Source organism: Dermochelys coriacea, chromosome 5, assembly GCF_009764565.3.
Source record: "Dermochelys coriacea isolate rDerCor1 chromosome 5, rDerCor1.pri.v4, whole genome shotgun sequence".
NCBI lineage: Eukaryota > Metazoa > Chordata > Testudines > Dermochelyidae > Dermochelys > Dermochelys coriacea.
This window is the reverse complement of record NC_050072.1, coordinates 136,062,520-136,083,484: the sequence shown is the minus strand read 5'-3', so window position 1 is coordinate 136,083,484 and position 20,965 is coordinate 136,062,520. Positions and strand designations below refer to the sequence as shown.

At 48.2% G+C, this 20,965-nt stretch overlaps 1 protein-coding gene across 6 annotated transcripts in view; it reads right to left on the bottom strand.

The window, feature by feature from the left end:
* Positions 1–123: 123 nt before the first annotated feature.
* ELP1 (elongator acetyltransferase complex subunit 1) overlaps positions 124–20,965 on the bottom strand; it is a 132,162-nt gene continuing 111,320 nt past the window's right edge. For all 6 annotated transcript variants that reach the window (XM_038401408.2, XM_038401409.2, XM_043515481.1 and 3 more), the window contains 9 exons: positions 18,027–18,088; positions 17,253–17,315; positions 17,088–17,148; positions 15,563–15,676; positions 6,866–6,977; positions 6,100–6,227; positions 5,477–5,631; positions 3,877–3,955; positions 124–906 (listed from right to left, as the gene is read on the bottom strand). In XM_038401408.2, the coding sequence (XP_038257336.1) occupies positions 839–906; positions 3,877–3,955; positions 5,477–5,631; positions 6,100–6,227; positions 6,866–6,977; positions 15,563–15,676; positions 17,088–17,148; positions 17,253–17,315; positions 18,027–18,088 (842 nt within the window). In that variant the 3' untranslated portion in view covers positions 124–838. The remainder of the gene's footprint in view (positions 907–3,876; positions 3,956–5,476; positions 5,632–6,099; positions 6,228–6,865; positions 6,978–15,562; positions 15,677–17,087; positions 17,149–17,252; positions 17,316–18,026; positions 18,089–20,965) is intronic.

Below are 20,965 nucleotides of genomic sequence, written 5' to 3'. Positions count from 1 at the left end.
AACATTCAGACCCCAGCCATATGAAAGCCCATTCCTGTATCCCGGAGTCTGTGGACAGTCTGTTTTGAAGCGCTCATGCAAAATAACACGTATCCAACAAACCGACTCAGGGCAGTTTGGAGAGACAGTTTAAGCAATATCATCTTTATTATGCTATGTTTTGGGAAGAGGAGAGGTTCTGTACAATAATCACTCTGACAAAGCACAATGTGCCATAGTCTGCTCTAATGTGCAGCAGTGTATACCTAGGGCCATATTTGCTGCTGGTGTAAACTGGCATAGATGCACCAGCTGAGGACCTAGTTGCCTAGAGTACAGTAGCTCTACTGCAGTCAATGATGTGACCAGAGATTGACTGGTGTAACAAGACAGAATTTGGCTAATGTCTTGTAACAGTCATCCAACTTTAAACAGTAAAACAAAGCTCAGTGCAGCAGGGAGACTGTTGCTCTGTTTAACATTCTTAAAAAATGCATCAGTTGGACTACTAGGGACACAGGATCCAAAGGGTAAAACTGGGCTATTTAAAATACTGAAATCTCTGAACAGTCATGGCAACAGTGATGTACTGCAGCCAGGAAGGCTGGCTCAGAAGCGGTCTTAGGGGCAATGCACCAGAGCTGCAAAAGGAGGGAGGAAGAGAGTTGGCAGATGTCAAACTCAGACAGCACCAGTAAGGGCTTCTCTATGGGGACTGCCTCTCTTCTTGTTCTCCAGGGTTGGTGATGACAGATCTACAGTTTGTGTGGTTGTGTAAGTGTAAGAACAAAATGAAGGGGAAGTAATGAGCTCACAATAAACTACAGATGAGAGTCCAGCAGGATTTCTTGGCCTCAGGTTACTGTAAGAGATTCAGTTTCCACTGGATATTTTTATTGAGTTTTGGAGGTATAAGAAGTTCTGCATCTGAAAAGCAAGAGAAGAGAAGGTAAGGTTACCTCAAGTTCCCTTGGGAGCTGAACACTAGAAAGCCTCCATGACTCTTCTTTTTAGGCCATAAATGGTTGCTGACAAGCTTTCAAACAGACGAGAGTTTTTCTTTTAGGAGAGGTTTCAGAGTAGCAGCCGTGTTTGTCTGTATCCGCAAAAAGAAAAGGAGGACTTGTGGCACCTGGAGACTGGCCTAAGGGTGTTGAAGGGAAGTATGTCCAAGTGGGGCTCAACAGGACCATTCCAGTTAGAGGGCCTCGAAGGGCATGTGACACATGTATAGATTTACAACTTGGCCAATCTATTTTGGGACTGAGGTGGGATTGCCAGATTTCACCCCAAGCAAAAACATTTCTACAGATACCATTGTGATGCTAGTAGACCAAGTGCCAGCTGAGCACTGAAATTCATAGCTGGAAACCAGACCAGCTCACCTGTTAGTATAATTCAAGACAAGTGTTAGACTTGTAAGGGATGTGTTTACACTATAAAACACTTGTAAGTTGCTGCATGCAACTTGTAATGCCTGTATCCCATGCTATAAGATAATATGCAAGTTTTGCTTTATAACTGTAAAAATGCCTGCTCTGAACTTGTGAACCAAGGTAGGAGTGGCGGCTCTCCCGCCCCTCAAGGAGGACTACCAAGACAATAGATCCCTGTGAAACAAAGACTGGGTTGATGGCCCTCTTACACCCATACAGGTGCTACGCGCAAGAAAACTCATCCCCTCAGCTTGAATTCTGGAAGAAGGAAAAAAAGACAGCTGACATGAAAATTCTTCATCTCTTTGCTGTTTGGACTGTCACAGGGCTGGAGCTAGGAAACAAAAGCAGAGATCCCCAGGCTCAACCTGGGTTAGCCCTAAAAGACAATCAGTGCTGACCAATTACTGCAACTTGTCACCTTTTGAACCACAGACTAACTCATTTGTGTATATATGTTGTCTTCTTTAACCTGTACATAATTCATTTCTTTTTCCTAGTTAAAAAACCCTTAGTTAGTTTATTATAGAGTTCAATATGAGTGTTGTCCTTAGTGAGAGATCTGAGGTATGAACTGACCTGGGGATAAATGTCTGGAATCTTGGGACTGGAAGCAATATGAATCTTTTGTGATTCTTGGTATAAGTGACCGTTTATCACTTAGTCCAGCTTGCCTGGGCGGCAAGATAGACTGGAGTGTCCAAGAGGACCCTCTCTGACTCCATGGTAAGACTATTTTAGTGCTTCAGGAGTTCACATTTGTTACTGGGTTAGTGAAATCTAATTCTAGAACATACCAACAGTTTGGGGGCGTCTGCCTGCTTTTGACAGTCTGCCCTGAGGTAGGCACTCACAGTCACGAACAGTTCCAGACAGCGCGACAACCATCATCACCAGTAAACCCTCTTTGTTGCAAGGCAAATAAATGCTTTCTAACAAAGTCCCTAAAATATCCCTGCCCCTGACATTTCAGTTTTTCATTTTCCTCTTGAAAGTGCGCTGCTACTCTGAAGAGGAAATCCAAACATGGCATTGTGGAGTTCTAAGTTCCCCAGCTCAATTATTCCACCTCAAAGGTGTACACTTACACAAGGAAAACATTTCTGTTGATAGTAAGCCTGCAAACCCAACATGGGACCTAGTCAAGCTGGATTCTTTCCTTCTTGTAGATATCGCTAGCAATACCTGCTCTTCAGGCTAAAACAAATTCTTCAGGACCCAGTGCAAACCAACACTGCAACAGGTTAATATAGGTTACCAGGGGTGGTATGTCTTGGGGGGATGTAAACCTAGCAATGATCCATAGCACTGATGATCATTTGGACAACATTCTGAAGGAGAAGAATGATGCAGTGGAAGTGGCTGGGTTCTTTTGAGCCAATGCTTACTCTAGCTAAGAGATCTCCCCTGGCAACAGAAGGCTTAGGAATAAAGTTGAGCAAATAATCGATGTTTTGGTGCAGGGATCCAAAAAAAAAAAAAAAAAAAAAAAAAAAAAAAATCAATCCAGTTTAATATATGACACCAAACCAACTTTTTCCATTTTTTCCATCAAATCAAAGACTCAAATTTTGTTTTGAATCAACTGAAATCTTTTGGGTCAATTTGAAACTAAATGGGGTGCGTGTGTGTGGTTCAATTAGTTTGTTTCAGGTCAACCAAAACATTTTAGACGACTAAAAATAATTCCTCCCCCACAACCTTTTTGTTTTGATTTGATCACTTAGGGGTGTTTTCCTACTCTTTTTTAAACAGGCCACATTTGAATTTAACACAAAACATTTAGATTTTTTTTTTTAATTGTGTTTTTTCTTGGCCAAAACAATTATTCATCAGCCCAAATTTATGGATAGCTTGGAGGCACCAAAAATACATTTTTTGACTAAAAATCTTGTGTGTCAAAAAAACATAACCCAGCTGTGCCCAGGAAACCTACAGCTCCAATTTCTCAAGGTCCTGACCCAGGCAACAGCGGTAAACATGCACCCAGGAGTGCTTGGGCAGTCTTCCTTTTTCAGCATTTCACAAGCTATTTTAGGGTTCCTTTAACTCGGTTGTATTACATCTTAAAACAACATTAGACAGGTTGTGGGGCAAACTCTCCCAGGTGAGTTTTTATTAGTGAAAAAGAGTAGATATAAATGATCTAAGTCAGACCACAGAAATCATCTCCCTTCTCCTTAGATTTCCAGCTCCTGAGAAGCAGAAACCTGGTAAGTGCCATGCACTCCAAGGACAACAATATTGCCACAGGAATTCATGAAGGGAGAAGTGTAACCCTTACGAGAGACACATCTGTTTAATGCCAAGAGGGATCATCAAAAACACGACTGACCTACCACATCAACCTCCAAACTGCGTCACTAGGCCATAGCTCTATAACACATCTAGCCCTAGTGACGCTACCATTGGAGATACCCTGTACCTACGATTAGTATGCCGTATACTTTCTTTAACTAACCTTGTACTGCAGGAGCTGCAATTCTTTGCTGTTGATAGGCAGCCATAATGCTATTTGCAGTTGAATTGGGGCCCAGGACCTGTAGAATAGGCAATACTGGCACATCAGCAATATTCATGTCCTGATAACAATGAAGTAGAAAATTCCAAAATCAAGCTCCCCAAGATCCACCCAACCGGCAGTTCTGCCTGTTGCCACTGAAGAAGTTAGTGCTCCCTTTGCAGGATGGGAGTTTGCTTGATATTGCCATTGGATTCAAAGGGAGATCTGTGCTCCTGCTCCTCCCCCCATGACAATGCTTGGCATTTTTGGCAGATGATGCTAATGGCAGATATCCATCCATCTGCAGCTCAACTTACGGCTACTACTATGAGATTCAGAACCAGTGCAGGGGCTCTGTGACAAACGGTGTGATGGGACTGTTGCATAGAGGGGAGTGCAGGGAAGTAAAGCTGCATGACACTGTGCTGCGATCTGAGGGCCCCACCAGAGGAGACAGAGCACCCAGGGGGCACCACAGATCACAGACAGAAAGAGCTGGTGGTTAACATGGAAAGAGCCTATGGAAGCCCTGTGCAAACATAGCAATAGGAGCTGGCAGGAATGGCATCTCTGGAACACCTGGACTTTAGGACCATGCATGAGAGCTTCTCCCCACCCCCGTGCCAGACCCCTTTGCTGTGGCAGTGTTGCCAATTCTTGAGATTTTATCACAAGTCTTATGATGTGTGTGTCTGTCTTAAAGACCCAGCTCTTAGAGGCAGGTGACTGCAGGAGAACCTCAACTTGCATTAAAAATAAGTTTCTTGCCCTGGTGCTGAGGAAGAAAAGTTTCAAAATGTGACCCAAGTTAACCCTAAAGGCTGGGAAACCAGAAAGCATGGAAAAAGAAATCTCACATTTTCATATTTTTAAAGAGTTTTGTGATTTTTTTAAGCTTGTCATGATATTGACCACTTGGGGCTGGCAATACTGTAGAAAGTCTGAGTTAATTCTCCATCTCCTCCTCTTTATGTCCATTCATCATGGGGCATGTATACATTATACAAGAGCAAGGGCATTAAAGTAACTGTATTGGTAACATTAATATTTGAAGTCCAATGGAGGTAAGGCATGTTAGTGGTTAATTCAGGATGTTAACAGTTCAACCATTATAAAGATTTCTTTGCTCAATTATAAACATATAAAGGAAGAGTATATTGCACTGAACTCCACAAATTGCTTCACTTAACACAGTGCATTAAATATAGAAGGAACACACAAGTCATCAAAGTCCCCTAGCGCTATTAAGCCAGTTGGATCACTCCTAACTTGCACCGGAGATAGCAGGCAGCGCCCACGCTGGCTGGCAGCCAACGGTCTGAGCAGTGGGAAGATGCAGCACTCCTCTAGAAATACACTGTCTAGGAGGTCTATCTGACATACTGCAACAAGGGGCAGATCTGGAGATCTGGCAGATCTACACTGTCGCTGACTCCAGTCAGAGTCTGTCTGAGTTAAAGACTCCAGGGTTTGTCTCTATAAACGATACCACAGCACCACAAATACGTAAGTTGCAAACAACAACTCAGGTCACAGCCATGAGGGAGCAAGCACCTACTGGGTTAGCAGGATTCTGTTGCAGGTCTGTGGTCCAGATTTCCGGGAGTGACCTCTCTATCAACTGCAAAGCCTCTTCCAGAGCCTGCTGCAGCTCCCTGGCCAGCTCATCATAGCCAAAGAGCACAAGCCCCTTTAATAAGCTGTGCACGTCACCTGTGAGGAAGAGATCAAGACAAGTTCCATCACAGTGATCAACAGTTCACTAAGCAAGCTGCAGGGCTGTTCCAGCACTGGGGACAGGGTGAACGGAGCAGCAGAACACAGCTGCTGTTACCCTTGGGGCCAGGTAGGCTCAGCATGAGGGAGCTCTCTTCACATTAGCACAGCCCAGCTCTTCTCACTCTGATTCTTTACACCTGGGGGCTGGGACTATTTTTTACTCATCAGAGTAGTGACAGCTGCGGAGGTTTGGAGTAGCAAAGCCAATCAGTAGCCCTGATCCTGGCTCCTTGCCAAGGTGTTTCTGGGGAAGAGGCTGCTCTCTTCAGCAACCCTCCCCCACCCTCGAGACTTGGGCAGTAGCTACTCTTTGCAGCCCATCTGTCAAGATCAGAACATGGCATCTGGCCTCAGACCACCGCACAAGCCGGATGCTGGCTTGGCTCAGCCAGGGGGCCTTACCCTTCATGTTCTCAGTCGTGCGGATGTTTTCTCCCAAGGCCTCTAGAAGGGCCAGGTCCTCCAGAGGGCTTCCTTCTTTCAGACTGTGCCACTTGCGCTCTGCCTTGCGACGGTTCTTGGAGGATCGGCTAGAAGAAAGGAATGTCCAACGTCACCATGGGCAACAGAACAGGACAGAGCAACCAGCATTTCGTTTTCCTCTTACAAGAGGAAGTCATAATCCCCAGCTGCCCCCCAGTTCCTCCCCCCGCCCGCAATGAAGCCTGCAAACAAATGCATCTTAACGCGGTAACGTACACCTCTTACTAAAGCATGCAAGACACAGGTGGGCTGCCAGCCAAGGCACAGACTGAGGGCTGGCTTCCCACCTGCACTCATTGCCTGCTGGGTGTGGCTGCCAAAGAGCTGGTCTTGAGGATGGGTCTGTGTTTGCTTTGGTGCTCTCTAGAGTAGCCGAGCAGCTGCTGTACAGGGGCTACACCAGCTGCTTGTGTCACGGGAATGGCACTAAGGGACTGGACTGCAGCAGAAACTCTGGCTCAGCCTGCAGGACCAGCTTGCCTGCAGCGCATTTCTTCTTCTTTTTAAACCAAATTATACAACTGCTGGTGCACTCTCACGTCTGCACCCATAGCCCCGCAGTAGTGAGAGTCCATCGCTGCGTGAGTAAGCATGCAGATGGAGTTAGATACAGTCGCGCATTCCACCTCTCGTTCCCCCAGTACAGCATGAACAGCTGCAATCTGGTTTGAGGGCAGGGACATACGCAGATATCCTCGAGTTACTATGCGAGTATTTGCCACTCATGTCACTGGCTGTCACGATGCTGCTGGTTTCGGAAACAAGGTCTGCCTCCAGACAGTTTGGTGTCTCATCGTCTGCAAAACAAATTAGCAACAAGTTAAACCTTCCCCCGGTCCCCAATGTACGTGGAGGTTATTTTACAAACACCAGAGGAAAAAATAACAGCACATGGTTACACTGAAAGCAGGCGATGCCAATGGGCAGTCCAGAGGAGGGACAAAGGACATCCTAGCTCCGAGCAGGGTCTGTCTGGATAAGTCTAAGTACCATGGAAATATGGAGGAGAATAGGATCATTCCCCATTTATTGCCAACTTTCCCTCCACAAGAAACATTCTTACACGGGACCTCTATTGATGGACCCAGTCCCCTGGTGGCACTAGGAGAGAGCCCCTGTCCCACAGTCAAGTTCCCCCAGGACATGGCAGAGGAAGAGAACAGGTGCCGTAGAGGGGCAGGGGTAAGACACAGCCCGCATCCCCCTACCCTTGGTGATGATCATGATCTTTCAACAGCCAAGTCAGAGGGAACAGAGACTTGGTTGGGCTACGTTTACCCCTGCGCAGAGGAGCTTACTTACCTGTACAGTACCTTGAATTCAAAATGTTTTGTGGGTCTGAGTGCTCCCCAGAAGGATGTGCGCGCACCTATACACTCTTGCGGGAGACTGTAAAGCAATGTCTGCAGGCCTAGCAGAGCAGCTCCTCTTGGTCCTATACCAGGGCACATAGGGAGGTGCAGACTCACTGCCACTCAGTTCCTTCTCAACCACAAAGTCAGACACACCACGGCAGAGGGGAAGGAGGGCAGGAGGCGGAGCACCCACTGGGATAAAACATCTCTGAACACGTAAGTAACCTCTCCTTCTTCGACTGTGTCCCCTTCTGGGTGCTCCATCGTAGCAGACTCCCAAACAGTAACTCAGCGTGGAGGGGGAGGTGGAGGCGGCAAATCCAAGGCAGACTGGAGGACTCACCAAGTGAAACGTCAACTCTGAAAGCTGGTAAAATAGTGCAATGCTTGGCAAACGTATGGATGAGGAACAACTTGCAATCCTGCAGATTTCCTCAATTGCGAGACCTTTCAGAGCGGCTATAAACGTGGACTGAGGTACAGGGGAGTGTGCTGTCAGTCTATGAGGGGGTTGCATTCTGGCAGTCTCATAGCATGTTAAAATGCAACCCGAGACCCACTTTGATAATCTTTGCGTTGAAATGGGCTGCCCTTTCATCGTTTCAGCAAACGATACAGAGAATCTGGGAGAGGTACTGAAGGCAAGATTCCTGTCTGGAGGCATGAGGCTTTGGATAAACACTGGTAGACTAAATTTCCCGATTAACATGGTATTCCAAAGAAATCTTACAGAGGAAATGAGGATGGGACATAGTGTGACAGTATCCTTGTAGAAAGTAGTCAACAGTGTAGTGTGTCTGCCATGAGTGCACCAAGTTCTCCCATTCGTCTAGCCAAAGTGATAGCAATAAGGAATGAGGTCTTGAGGGAGAGATGCAGTAGAGTACAGATAGTAACTAGTTTCCTTAAAGTACTGAGTACGAAATTAAGGTTCTATGGGGTAGCAGACTCCATACAGGGGGAAACAAGTTGTATAAGCCCTTAAGGAACCTGGTCGTAATAGGATGAGCAAACACTGAAAAGCCCTCAGTGGCCAAGTGGAAGGATGAATCTGACTGAGCTCACTGCCAAAACTGGTGTCTGAGGCCAACTGGTAGTCTAGGATCTCGGAGAGCAGAACTTCTGAGTTTGACAAGAAGTAAGAACACCAGGGATGGAAATGTTTCTGATTCTGCAGGTAAATTTTGCAAGTAGTAGGTTTATAGGACACACTTCTTGAGGGGAAGACAGAGAGGTGTTGCTACTGAAAGGCGAAGGAGGTTTGAGAACCACACCTGCCGCAGCCATGACGATGCCATGAGAATAAGCCTTGCTCCTTCCTGTCTTAGTTTGATCAAGGTCTTGGGAATTATAGGTGGAGGCAAGTAAATGTACAGCAGGATATAGTTCCATGGTGTTATCAGGGCAACTCCCAATTAATTGCAGTCATGTCCTCCCTTGGAGCAAAGATGGTTGGGGGAGCAAAGATGTCCGCTCTGGGGAGACCACTTCTGGTAGATGCTGTTGAAGACAGAAATTTTGAATTCTCACTCATGGTGCTGATGCAAGTTCCTGCTCAGGGAGTCTGCAATTGTTTTCTGGAGGCCTGGTAGAACTCTCGATGGCTGATCTATCTGATGGGAAAAGCACAAGTTCCAATTTTAGGAATTCTACACATAAGGAATAGGAACTTGTGCTTGCTTTGTTGGTTGATATGACACATTTCTGCCCTGTTGTCCAACATTATCCTGACAAAGTGGCCCTGTATGTCGTGAAGGAAGTGTTGATAAGCACAGCAGATGGCTCTCGGTTCAAAGGATGTCGATGTGAAGCATAATCTCTTGTGAGGACCACCTGCCCTGAGCTATGGCCCCTGAAGGTGGCCTCCCAACCCAAAAGAGAGGAGTTCATTGTGAGGATTTTTGAGGGTGGAGAGTGTGAAATGAGGTTCCCTTGCAGCAGGTCCTTCCACCAGCTGAGAGCCCAGAATTCAGGGGTACTGTTAAGCATTTGGAGAGACTGTGCCTGTGCCACATCTGAAGGCACTTGAAGCACGGTCTTGCATGAGATGCGACAAACATGGATGCCAACACATGGCTTAGGAGTTGTAAGGAGGTCCTTGCAGTTGTTTGCAGACTGCCTTGTAGTGTACAGTTTAAACTGGACATGGTGGAGAATCTTTCTTTGGAGGTCTCCGGCAGCTAGGGATTCTGGCTCCAATGCAGTATATTCTCTAGCCTGGAGTCGGTGTAGATTTCTTCAGATGGATACAAAGACCCAGGAAATGAAATGGGGCTAGTGCCTTTGAGGTTGCTGACTGGCCCCCTAGAAGGGATGGACCCCGAGAAGCCAATCATCCAAATATGGGACTTCTGCGATGATCCCCTGACATAGATGGGCTGCTGCCACCAAGCGGACCTTTGTAAAGGCCCCAAAGGGGAGGACTCAGTACTGGTAATGATCTGAGCCGATTTGGAAATGCAGAAAATGCTTGTGGAAGGGGAGGATCACTACAAGAAAGTAGGTGTCCTGGAGATTGATGATGACGAACCAGTCCTCCAGATCTAGGGATAGACTTATGGTGGCTAGCGTCACCATCCTGAAGTACTATGAAAGGACACTGGAACACTGTCCTTGGCGTACCCTCAAAATACCTACCATGGGCCAGATGGGTGATGCATGGGACCAACAGGGCAGCCGAGGAGGACAGGGTGGGTCAGTAGGGTTTAAATTCAATTTTCTGAGACCAAGTATTAGTCTTCACCATCCACCCCACTGGGAATTTGGAAATAATTGGAATAAAACTATTGGAATAGAACTGAAACTCAGGAGAAACTGGCTTGATTGCCTCCAAGAACAGAAGAGATTGGACCTCCTGCTTTAAGAACTCCTTATGAGAAGGGTTCCTGAAGAGGAACGGGACAGTGGATCGAATATTCCACATCAACCACCTCTAGATTCCATTTTTCTGAAGTGATGTGCTTCCAGGCAGACAGGAAGTGGGATAATCAGTCTCCAAAAGGGGGATGGATGGTAGAATGTACAGCAGAGGATCTGGGGAAATAGGCTGCTCAATTCTCTTGACCACACTGTGTTAGAAGGAGGTGCTGATTGCATAGAGGGGGTGGTCCCCTTTTGTGAGGTTTGGATCTCCCCCTCAAAGGCTCCGAAGGCCTAGGAAAGGTCTGCTGTGGTTGGTATTGGAACCGTCTGGAAGGTTGTCTGTTTGAGATCTGCTAAAATGTCTTTTTGTTGCAAGCACATAAATTCCCAGTGACTGCAGGGTTGCACTTGAATCCTTAAGGGTATTCAGTGAAGAATCTGTATCCGCGCTGAAGAGCTTGGGCTGTTCTAATGGAAAGTCTTCAACAGGACTGCGATGAGTAGGTCCATATTGGGTCTGCTGGGAGTGTAAACTGATGCCAGCCACATCTGCAGGGGTCTGAAGCGTAGTTATGTGTGCTGGACCACGTCAGTACATGCTGCAATGTGGCCTAGCAGCTTGAGGCATACTCAGGCAATTGTGAGTGGGTGTGCCCTGACGTGCACGATGAGGTCCAACATGGCTCAGAATTGGGATTCTGGCAGGAAGGCCCTGGCCTGGGTAGAGTCGAGTACTGCTCCTCTAAACTCTATCCACTGAACAGGGGTCAGAGTTCATTTCTGCTCATTTATAAGCAGGCCCAGACCCTGACAGGTGGACCGCACTAAATTGAGGCTATGCTGAACCTGGGCTTGTGACCTGCCTCTAACAAGCCAGTCATCGAGGTGTGGGTAGATTTGCCTCAACGTCTCAGGAAAGCGGCCACTACTGCCCTATGCTTCGCGAAGCTCTTCAGAGCGTACGAAAGGCTAAAGGGTAGCGCCATGAATGGTTAATGGCGTTGGCCCACTATGAATCAGAGGCATCTCCTGTGCCCATGGGCCCCGGACAATAGAAATATGGAAGTAGGCATCCTTTAAGTCAAGGGCGGCATACCAGTCTCTCGGATCCAGAAAGCAGATGGAGGCCAAGTTGTCCATGTGGAACTTCAACTTCTTGAGATATATTTTTTGAGGCCACACTAGTCTCGGATGAATCGGAAGCCCCCTTTGGCCTTCCGGATAGGAAATATCAGGAATAAAACCTCTTTCCCCTCGTATGTTGAGGAACTTCCTCTATGTCCCCTCCGTGTAGGAGAGTTTCCAACTCCTGGATGAGGAGATGCTCATGAGAAGAGTCCCTGAAGAGGGATGGGGAAGGGGAGTGGGAGGGAGGGATGGACGAAAACTGCAGGGTGTAACCCGCTGTTACGGTGTGGAGCGCTCAATGGTCCAAGGTCACCTGGATCCATACAGTGAGGAAAGGAGACAAATGGTTCAGAAACAAATGGGGGGATGGATCCTGAGGCCAGACTGGAACACTGTCCTTGGCGTACCCTCAAAATACCTGCCATGGGTCAGCTGGGTGATGCATGGGACCCAACAAGGCAGCCAAAGAGGACGGGGTGAGTCAGTAGGGTTTAAAGCCTGTCTTTTCTTGTAGGAGCTCTGCCATGGTGGACTCGAAAATCTAGGCGGTGGAGGTAGCCAGAAATGTTTCCTAGAGGCCTTCGGCGTGTACAGGCTCAAGGAGCAAAGTGTGGCACGGTAATCTTTCAGGCCATGCGGCCTGGTATATGTTTGCTCTGAAAGTACAGCATTGCCCACAAATGGGAGGTCCTGAATAGACTGCTGCACCTTCTGAGATGGCCCTGAGGATGGCAGCCACGAACTGCATCACATGGACACAGTGGAGGCCATAGATCTGGCCACTGAATTGGCCACATCCAAAGATACCTGGAGAGGGGCTTTGGCCACTGGCTTGCTCTCCTCCAAGATGGATGCAAACTCTTGTCTGAGCTCCTGTGGCAGGGAGTCCTTAAATTTAGCCGTGGAGTCCCAGATATTTTAATTAAGGTTGTGAATCATTCACAGAGATCGCAGAAAGTCACGGACCTCCGTAAATTTTGCAGTGCTGGTGCAGCTGACCCTAGGACCAGCCCAGCAGCTGGGGAAGCCCAGGGCCTGGCAGCCCCAGGAACCAGTGGCAGCGGCGGGGGGGCCCTGGCCATCACATAACAAAATGTATGTGGCAGGGATAGAGATGAGGGGTTCGGAGTGTGGGAGGGGACTCAGAGCTGGGGGCAGAGGGTTGTGTTCAGGGGGTGAGGGCTCTAGCTGGGGGTGTAGGCTCTGGAGTGGGGCCAGGTACGAGGGGTTTGTGGTGTAGGCTGCCCCAGGGCCACAGTGAAGAAAGAGGACTCCCTCCAGCCCTCTCTTGCTGCAGCAGTTTGGGGCCAGGGGAGAGGCGCCTCTCCCCGGCCGCTCCAGTGGGGCTAGGCTGGGCTGAGAGAGGGGCTCCTCTCCCCGGCAGCTCTGGTGGGCCTGGGCTGGGCTGGCCGAAGGATGGGCGCATCTCCCTTGGCTGAGGCAGGTCCACACCGGGGCTGGCGGGGAGAGGCGCCTCTCCCTGCTGCCGCAGGTCTGTGCTGGGGCCGGCAGGGAGAGGCATCTCTCCCTGCCGCAGCCCTGAGCAGGGCTTAATGGGCAGCTGCGTGGCCGTGCAGCTTAGAGGGAATTTAAGTCAGAGCCTCCTACTATCGGCCATGATGGGGGTCCGGGGAGTGGTGCCGAGACGGCGGAGAGTGACACCGAATCAGGGATCAAGGCGTTGGAGACCTATGCCAAGGGGTGGTGACTGGTGCTGCAGCGTCAGCGACCAGTGCCGAGAAGAGGACAACCAGCACCAGAGAGACGTCGCTGGGGCTGTGGTGTTAACTACTGCCGGGACTCCGAGGACCGGCATCGGACAAGCAACCATTGCGGTGGGCCCATGGGGGGCTTCCCTTTGGAAGGGGGTGCCTTCACTGACTCTGCAGCTGAAGGCAAGACCTGCGGTGTGGGTGGCATTGGTAGAGCCAAGAGGTCCCTGTGTGCCTGAAAGCCTCCAACTTTGAAAACACCACCAGGCGCAAGGGTCCCGTACTGCTCCTTGCAGTCCCTTGCAGGGATGGCGAACAGCACCGAGGTGAGCCCGGTGCCAGTGGAGCTCTCTGCACCGACACCGAAGTGCTCAGGGCCGAGTCAGAGTGGGAGGAGTCTGAGGATGGTCTAAGTGCCGCCTTCATCAGCAAGGCTTTTGGATGGATCTCTCCATCCCGCGTGTCCTCGGCCTGAAGCCCTCACAAATTCTGCACTTGTCTTTGACGTGCATCTGCCCCAGACACTTTAAACAGCTTGTGTGGGGGTTGTTGACTGGCATAGACTTGTGACAGGCAGAACGCAGTTTGAAGCCAGGGGAACGGAGCATGACCCATCCCTGGGACAACGTCCCTGATGGGACTACTAACTAGCTGAACTTAACTAACTGTTAACACTAAGCAATAACTACGTACAAGAGCTGTAGAAGAAAAACCACTAGGTGCGCTTGCTATGGTAAGAGAGAAAGGCGTTCCAGCAAGCGTCATGGGCGGTAAGAAGGAACTGAGAGTGCGCACAGATAGTAATAAGGAACCGAGGGAGCCTCATATAACAGCACATGAGTGCGGGGCTCCAAGGGGCGCCAGAGCTGGCCCTATGGATTCTTCTAAGGCAAAAATCTCTGACAGCCATGCACGTGGTGGGCACGCACACACCTAACATGGAATGACATGAGCAAGCACTCGAAGAAGAATAAATGGACATGCAATCGCTCTTGATCTTTGAGAAGGTATTAAGAGACAGCTGGGCCACACTTCCTTATCTGCCGTCATCTGGGAGTACCAGGAGTTGCATGGCACAGAGCGGACAATGCTTTACAGTCTCCAGTCGAGAGTTCATAGTTGCGTGCACATAGGGACACAGACTCTAAGAAAGAGGAGTAGCTTTCTTTTAAAATAATCCCCATGGGCTTTCCTGAACTGGCAAAAGGGGAGTGAGCCAGAAACCTCACCTCTAACAGGTGCTCTACAATGCAGCAGGTGTGCGAATTATGACTAAACCCCAACTGGCCAGGGTGGAAAGGAAAACATGGTCCCTTCCTTGGGGGCTTTTACATATACGTGGAAGTGTTTAACTAAAGAAAGTTACCACATTGAAAGCTCTATAGAAGAAAAAATGTAAATTTTAAAGCAGAAAATGCAAAGTTTTCACACAAAGTGAATGAAATCAACAGATCACATTCTAATTCTCTGCCTCTTGTAAAAAAAATTTATAAGAAATATAAAACCAGAAGGCCCCTCTCGCAAGCTATAGCAGACCCCAGCAGCAGCCATTTACATTAGGGCACAAGGAGAGCACAGGAAGACTGTTCAGCTTAGAAAAGAGATAACTAAGGGGGGATACAATAGAGGTCTACAAAATCATGAATGATGCAGACAAAGCGAACAAGGAAGTGTTATTTACTCCTTCGCGTAACACAAGAGTCAGGAGTCACCCAATGAAATTAATAGGCTGCAGGTTTAAAACAAAAGGAAGTATTTCTTCACACAACACACAGTCAACTTTTTAACTCGTTGCCAGGGGGTGCTGTGAAGGCCAAAAATATAACTAGGTTCAAAAAAAGAAAAGCAGTACTTGTGGCACTTTAGAGACTAACAAATTTATTAGAGCATAAGCTCACGAACGCTTATGCTCTAATAAATTTGTTAGTCTCTAAGGTGCCACAAGTACTGATTTTCTTTTTGCGAATACAGACTAACACGGCTGCTACTCTGAAATAGGTTCAAAAAGAATTAGATAAGGTCATGGAGGATAAGTCCATCAATGGCTATTAGCCAAGATGGGCAGTGACACAGCCCCTTGCTCTGGGTATCTAAGCCTCTGACTACCAGAAGCCAGGAGTCGATAACTGCCCTGTTCTGTTCACTCCCTCTGAATCATCTGGTACTGGCCATTGTCAGAAGACAGGATACTGGGCTAAAAGGACCATTGATCTGACCCACTATGGCCATTCTTATGTTCCTATGAGGAAACCACATCTTTGGTGTTTTCAGGAATTCATTAAGATACCGATAGTTATTGACACCTGCACTGGTTCAGAAACGTACCCAATAGCCCTTGTCGGGCCTGCTCCTTCAGCTCTCGAACCACCAGGAGGCGCTTTCTGTGGCGAGTAAACGTTGCTTTCTGAGAATCCAGAAACACCAAATAATTTCTCTGGGCTGCACGAGAGAGCAGATGGTGCAGAAAGGCCAGGAAGGCGTTAGGTTCAGACCAAAGATAAATAAGCACATTCTAAAACTTAAAACCCTTTTCTAATTGCCTTTGGAAGCAGTGCTAGGGCCAACAAGTGTTTGTATTGTTAACATGTGCTGTGTTAGTTTTCTGAAGCCTAGGAGCCCAGCACAGTGGGGGCAGAACTGTTCAGGAATCACACAGGGTGGATGGAAATTCAAAGCTTAAAAAAAAGCCAATAGGAGCTTAAAGGTAGGTTGCTAAACCCAGAGTGCCAAAGGCAGCCATGTGCCTAGCCTGGGGTTTAGAAGCCTAACTTGAAGCTCCTGTTTGTAAGGCTCGTGGTCACAGTACTAGAGACCCTACTTCTATTCCCCTTTCATTAAGATGGTTCAGGAGAACAGAGCACCCAACTCCCAGCCCCAACACCAAGAGAAGGATAATTCTCCAGCTATATCAGCCCAGTCTTCCTTTAGCCCTCAAAGCTGGAGAAGGAAGGCTAAGCCACCCTGGAAACTCCTCCACAGAGGAGCTCCACATACACGCACTTTCCCTGCACACAGCTCTGTCTGTGTGCTTCCTTTACTAACCAACGATATTCCTACTTTTCCAGCCTGACTCTCCCCCATTCACATAAATCCCATCACGTAACACTGATGTCTGGGCAAATTTTGCCACTGATCTCAAATAGGGTAAGACTGAGTCAAAAATGCTTGTCATGTTGCTGCATGCTAAGCTGTGCTGAGCAGAGTCAAATGTGAGTATGTAACCCACATACCTCCTGGGTGTGGTGCCCTGTCCCATCTAGTAGCACCGAGACCACTTGGAGAGAACGATATTAATGAGTCTGCTCTACAGCCTTAGCTAATGGCCATGTGGCTTTTAGCTTTTGCAGTAGAGGCTCATGTATTTAGCTCCAGAGGTCCCAGGTTTAATCCTGTCTGCCGACGACTGTGGTTTGTCGGTGTGACAAGTGGGGGCTCATCCGGGATTTCAACTGAAGTCTCTGAAGCTCAGGATGCGCTCCCTCAGCTAGGGGAAGTATGTGACCCACACAGCTCCTGGATGTGGCTCTCTGTCCCATCTAGTGGCACTGAGACCACTTGGAGAGAGATATTAATGACCCTGCTACAGCCTCAGCTAAGGCCCACGTGGCTTTTAGCTCATGCAGTAGAGGCTCATGTATTTAGCTCCAGAGATCCCATGTTCGATCCTGCCCACCGACGACCAGGGTCTTTGAGTGTTACAAACAGCCATCCACTTGTAACTAGGCAGAGCCAATGAGCAACATTCCAAACATCTTCCGATGCCAGGTCTCACCACATTCCCTAGGACTCCATTACAAACAAGCAGAGAGCCCCCCGCGTGGAGGACTCCTCACAACAATAAGAGACTCACCTTCTAGGATAGCAGGTTTGAAGTTGGTCTCCAGAATGTCTAGCCTGCCGTATTTGTGAATCTGGGGAGAGAGCAAGGTGAGGAAGTGGAGAGTTCTCTCAGGAGACAGACACACAGTCTCACACTAGGAACTCTCTAGGAGTTAGTACTTTGGAATGCCCTTACTAGTCTCAAGGCTTCTTCCCAGATCGTCCCTTCCAAGAGCAGGAGCACAGCCTCTTCATAGTCCTGGAGAAAGGAGACCAAGTATGCAATGATTACCGTCCTACAATCAGGCGTTACCTCTGGCACGGGGCATTGGGCTCCTGGATTGCACCCTCTCAAGCACAGTTCCCATCACAACTGTATTGCAGTCAGTGCCAGGAAATCCTGCCTGAGGCCAATCTACATATTTTTAGCATAAGGACATCTTAAACCCAAGCTTTGTTGATTTTCTCCTCCACTATCCTCCCTGCCATCCCAAAACCTAGCCCGTCAATGCCAGGGCCAGCATCACTCCTAGGCACCCACTCACTCCAAAGGCATGTGAGAAGAAAGACTGGCTTCAAGTTCCTTACAGCAGAGGGCAAAAATCAAGTGTTTGTACAAGTGTGATTTAAACTGCAACACATCCAGTGCCAGTATTCTTCAATAGCTATTGCAGCAGCAGACACGGACATGTTCCTTTCAGGACTCTTGGCAGCCAACTGAAATTTATTAAACCCAGCTCAACCATACCACTGACAAGTCCCCTCCATAAACACTTGGGACCACACGACAGGCTTTGTTGTCCTGTCCTATAGCTTCTGCTTAGCTTTATTCATCCCCAGGCTGGTTAATCTTTTTGTCAGAGGTGCCAAAGAGATGGAGTCTACATGACAGCAAGGGGACATAAGCCCTGGGTCGAGATATTGGTACGAGGGCAGGCAGAGAGGAGAGTGTCACCAGGGTGCACGGTACCTGTGCATACTGCTCCAGGAGTATGGCTGCCTCAGCAGGTTTCTTCTGTTCAACTAGTTTTCCTACAAGAGAAGGACAGAATTAAGCATTTCAGGAATAGCTGCAGTTTGGGTCCAGACAAGAGACCTGATCTAAAAGTGGAGGATGCGCACCACTTGGGCTAATGAAACCGCAGTGTCAGTCTGTAGCATCCATGAGCCCACTAATACTAATTCCTCTGGCTGGCTGAAGGAAGCACAAAATGGGGAAGAGATGGCCAGCCCTCTGCAGAGATAGAGGTGGTTAGGGACTATTTAGAAAAGCTGGACGTGCACAAGTCCATGGGGCCGGACGAATTGCATCCGAGAGTGCTGAAGGAATTGGCGGCTGTGATTGCAGAGCCCTTGGCCATTATCTTTGAAAACTCGTGGCGAACGGGGGAAGTCCCGGATGACTGGAAAAAGGCTAATGTAGTGCCCATCTTTAAAAAAGGGAAGAAGGAGGATCCTGGGAACTACAGGCCGGTCAGCCTCACCTCAGTCCCTGGAAAAATCATGGAGCAGGTCCTCAAAGAATCAATCCTGAAGCACTTAGAGGAGAGGAAAGTGATCAGGAACAGTCAGCATGGATTCACCAAGGGAAGGTCATGCCTGACTAATCTAATCGCCTTTTATGATGAGATTACTGGTTCTGTGGATGAAGGGAAAGCAGTGGATGTATTGTTTCTTGACTTTAGCAAAGCTTTTGACACGGTCTCCCACAGCATTCTTGTCAGCAAGTTAAGGAAGTATGGGCTGGATGAATGCACTATAAGGTGGGTAGAAAGCTGGCTAGATTGTCGGGCTCAACGGGTAGTGATCAATGGCTCCATGTCTAGTTGGCAGCCGGTGTCAAGTGGAGTGCCCCAGGGGTCGGTCCTGGGGCCCGTTTTGTTCAATATCTTCATAAATGATCTGGAGGATGGTGTGGATTGCACTCTCAGCAAATTTGCGGATGATACTAAACTGGGAGGAGTGGTAGATACGCTGGAGGGGAGGGATAGGATACAGAAGGACCTAGACAAATTGGAAGATTGGGCCAAAAGAAATCTAATGAGGTTCAATAAAGATAAGTGCAGGGTCCTGCACTTAGGATGGAAGAATCCAATGCACCGCTACAGACTAGGGACCGAATGGCTCGGCAGCAGTTCTGCGGAAAAGGACCTAGGGGTGACAGTGGACGAGAAGCTGGATATGAGTCAGCAGTGTGCCCTTGTTGCCAAGAAGGCCAATGGCATTTTGGGATGTATAAGTAGGGGCATAGCGAGCAGATCGAGGGACGTGATCGTTCCCCTCTATTCGACACTGGTGAGGCCTCATCTGGAGTACTGTGTCCAGTTTTGGGCCCCACACTACAAGAAGGATGTGGATAAATTGGAAAGAGTACAGCGAAGGGCAACAAAAATGATTAGGGGTCTAGAGCACATGACTTATGAGGAGAGGCTGAGGGAGCTGGGATTGTTTAGTCTGCAGAAGAGAAGAATGAGGGGGGATTTGATAGCTGCTTTCAACTACCTGAAAGGGGGTTTCAAAGAGGATGGCTCTAGACTGTTCTCAATGGTAGCAGATGACAGAACGAGGAGTAATGGTCTCAAGTTGCAATGGGGGAGGTTTAGATTGGATATTAGGAAAAACTTTTTCACTAAGAGGGTGGTGAAACACTGGAATGCGTTACCTAGGGAGGTGGTAGAATCTCCTTCCTTAGAGGTTTTTAAGGTCAGGCTTGACAAAGCCCTGGCTAGGATGATTTAACTGGGACTTGGTCCTGCTTTGAGCAGGGGGTTGGACAAGATGACCTTCTGGGGTCCCTTCCAACCCTGATATTCTATGATTCTATGATTCTAAGCCTGTTTGCATCCATCTTCCCTATGCCTAGGGGAGAGAGAGACAGGAGTGAGAGAGAGAGAGAACATGCGTGCGTGTAAGTAATAGCAAATGGAGGTTTCCTTTATTTAAACTTGAGCCAGACCTTACAGATCTTGCTCATGCAGAACTTGCCCCAGCCTTCCCACTGCCAGCATGAGGTCTTTAGGAACAGTCATCCCTTCTCTGCTCAAGGAGCGCTCATCTCTCAGACCAGAAATGGGTGTAAAGGAGAGAGAGGAAAGGCAGCTGTGCCATGAAAATTCCCCAGCAGCTTCACCATATATCTTCCTACTGTATTTTCCACTCCATGCATCTGATGAAGTGGGTTTTAGCCCACGAAAGCTTATGCCAAAATAAATTTGTTAGTCTCTAAGGTGCCACAAGTCCTCCTCGTTCTTTTTGTACATGACAAGAGAACCCAGAGAGCCCAACTGAGACTGGGGCCCCATGATGTCTGGTGCTTCACAAACAGCCTGCAGTCTGCACAGACAAAGAGAGGGAAAGGAAATGAAAGAGATGAGAAATGACTTCCCCAGACTCACCCAACAGGGCAGGGCAGGGCCCAGAACCCAGGTCTCCTGACTCCCAGCCTGCTGCCCTGCACCCTGGGTCCCAGTGCTGCACTATCCAGTTAAGCTTTTTAGAAAGCTGTTTTAAAACCAACAGCTTCTAATAAGAGTCAGATTTTTAAAGCCCGAAGGGGCCACTGTGATCATCTTGCCTGCCCTTCCGTGTAACTCAGGCCATAGGACTTTCCTGAATTAATTCCTTAATTAATTCCTAACTGAACTAGAGCATCTCTTTTAGAAAAGCTCTTGGTTTAAAGCTGCCAGCGATGGAACACTCAGGACGACTTTTGGTAAGGAGATCAGATTAGATGATGACAGTGGTCCTGTTTGGCATTGAATCTATGAAAAAAATTGTTCCAATGGTTAATTCCCCTCACTGCTCACAATTTACGCCTTACGTCCAATCTAGCTTTGTCCAGCTCCATCTTCCCACCACTGGATCTTTCAGACCTCTGTTTGTGGACTGAACAGCTCGCCCCTCACAAGC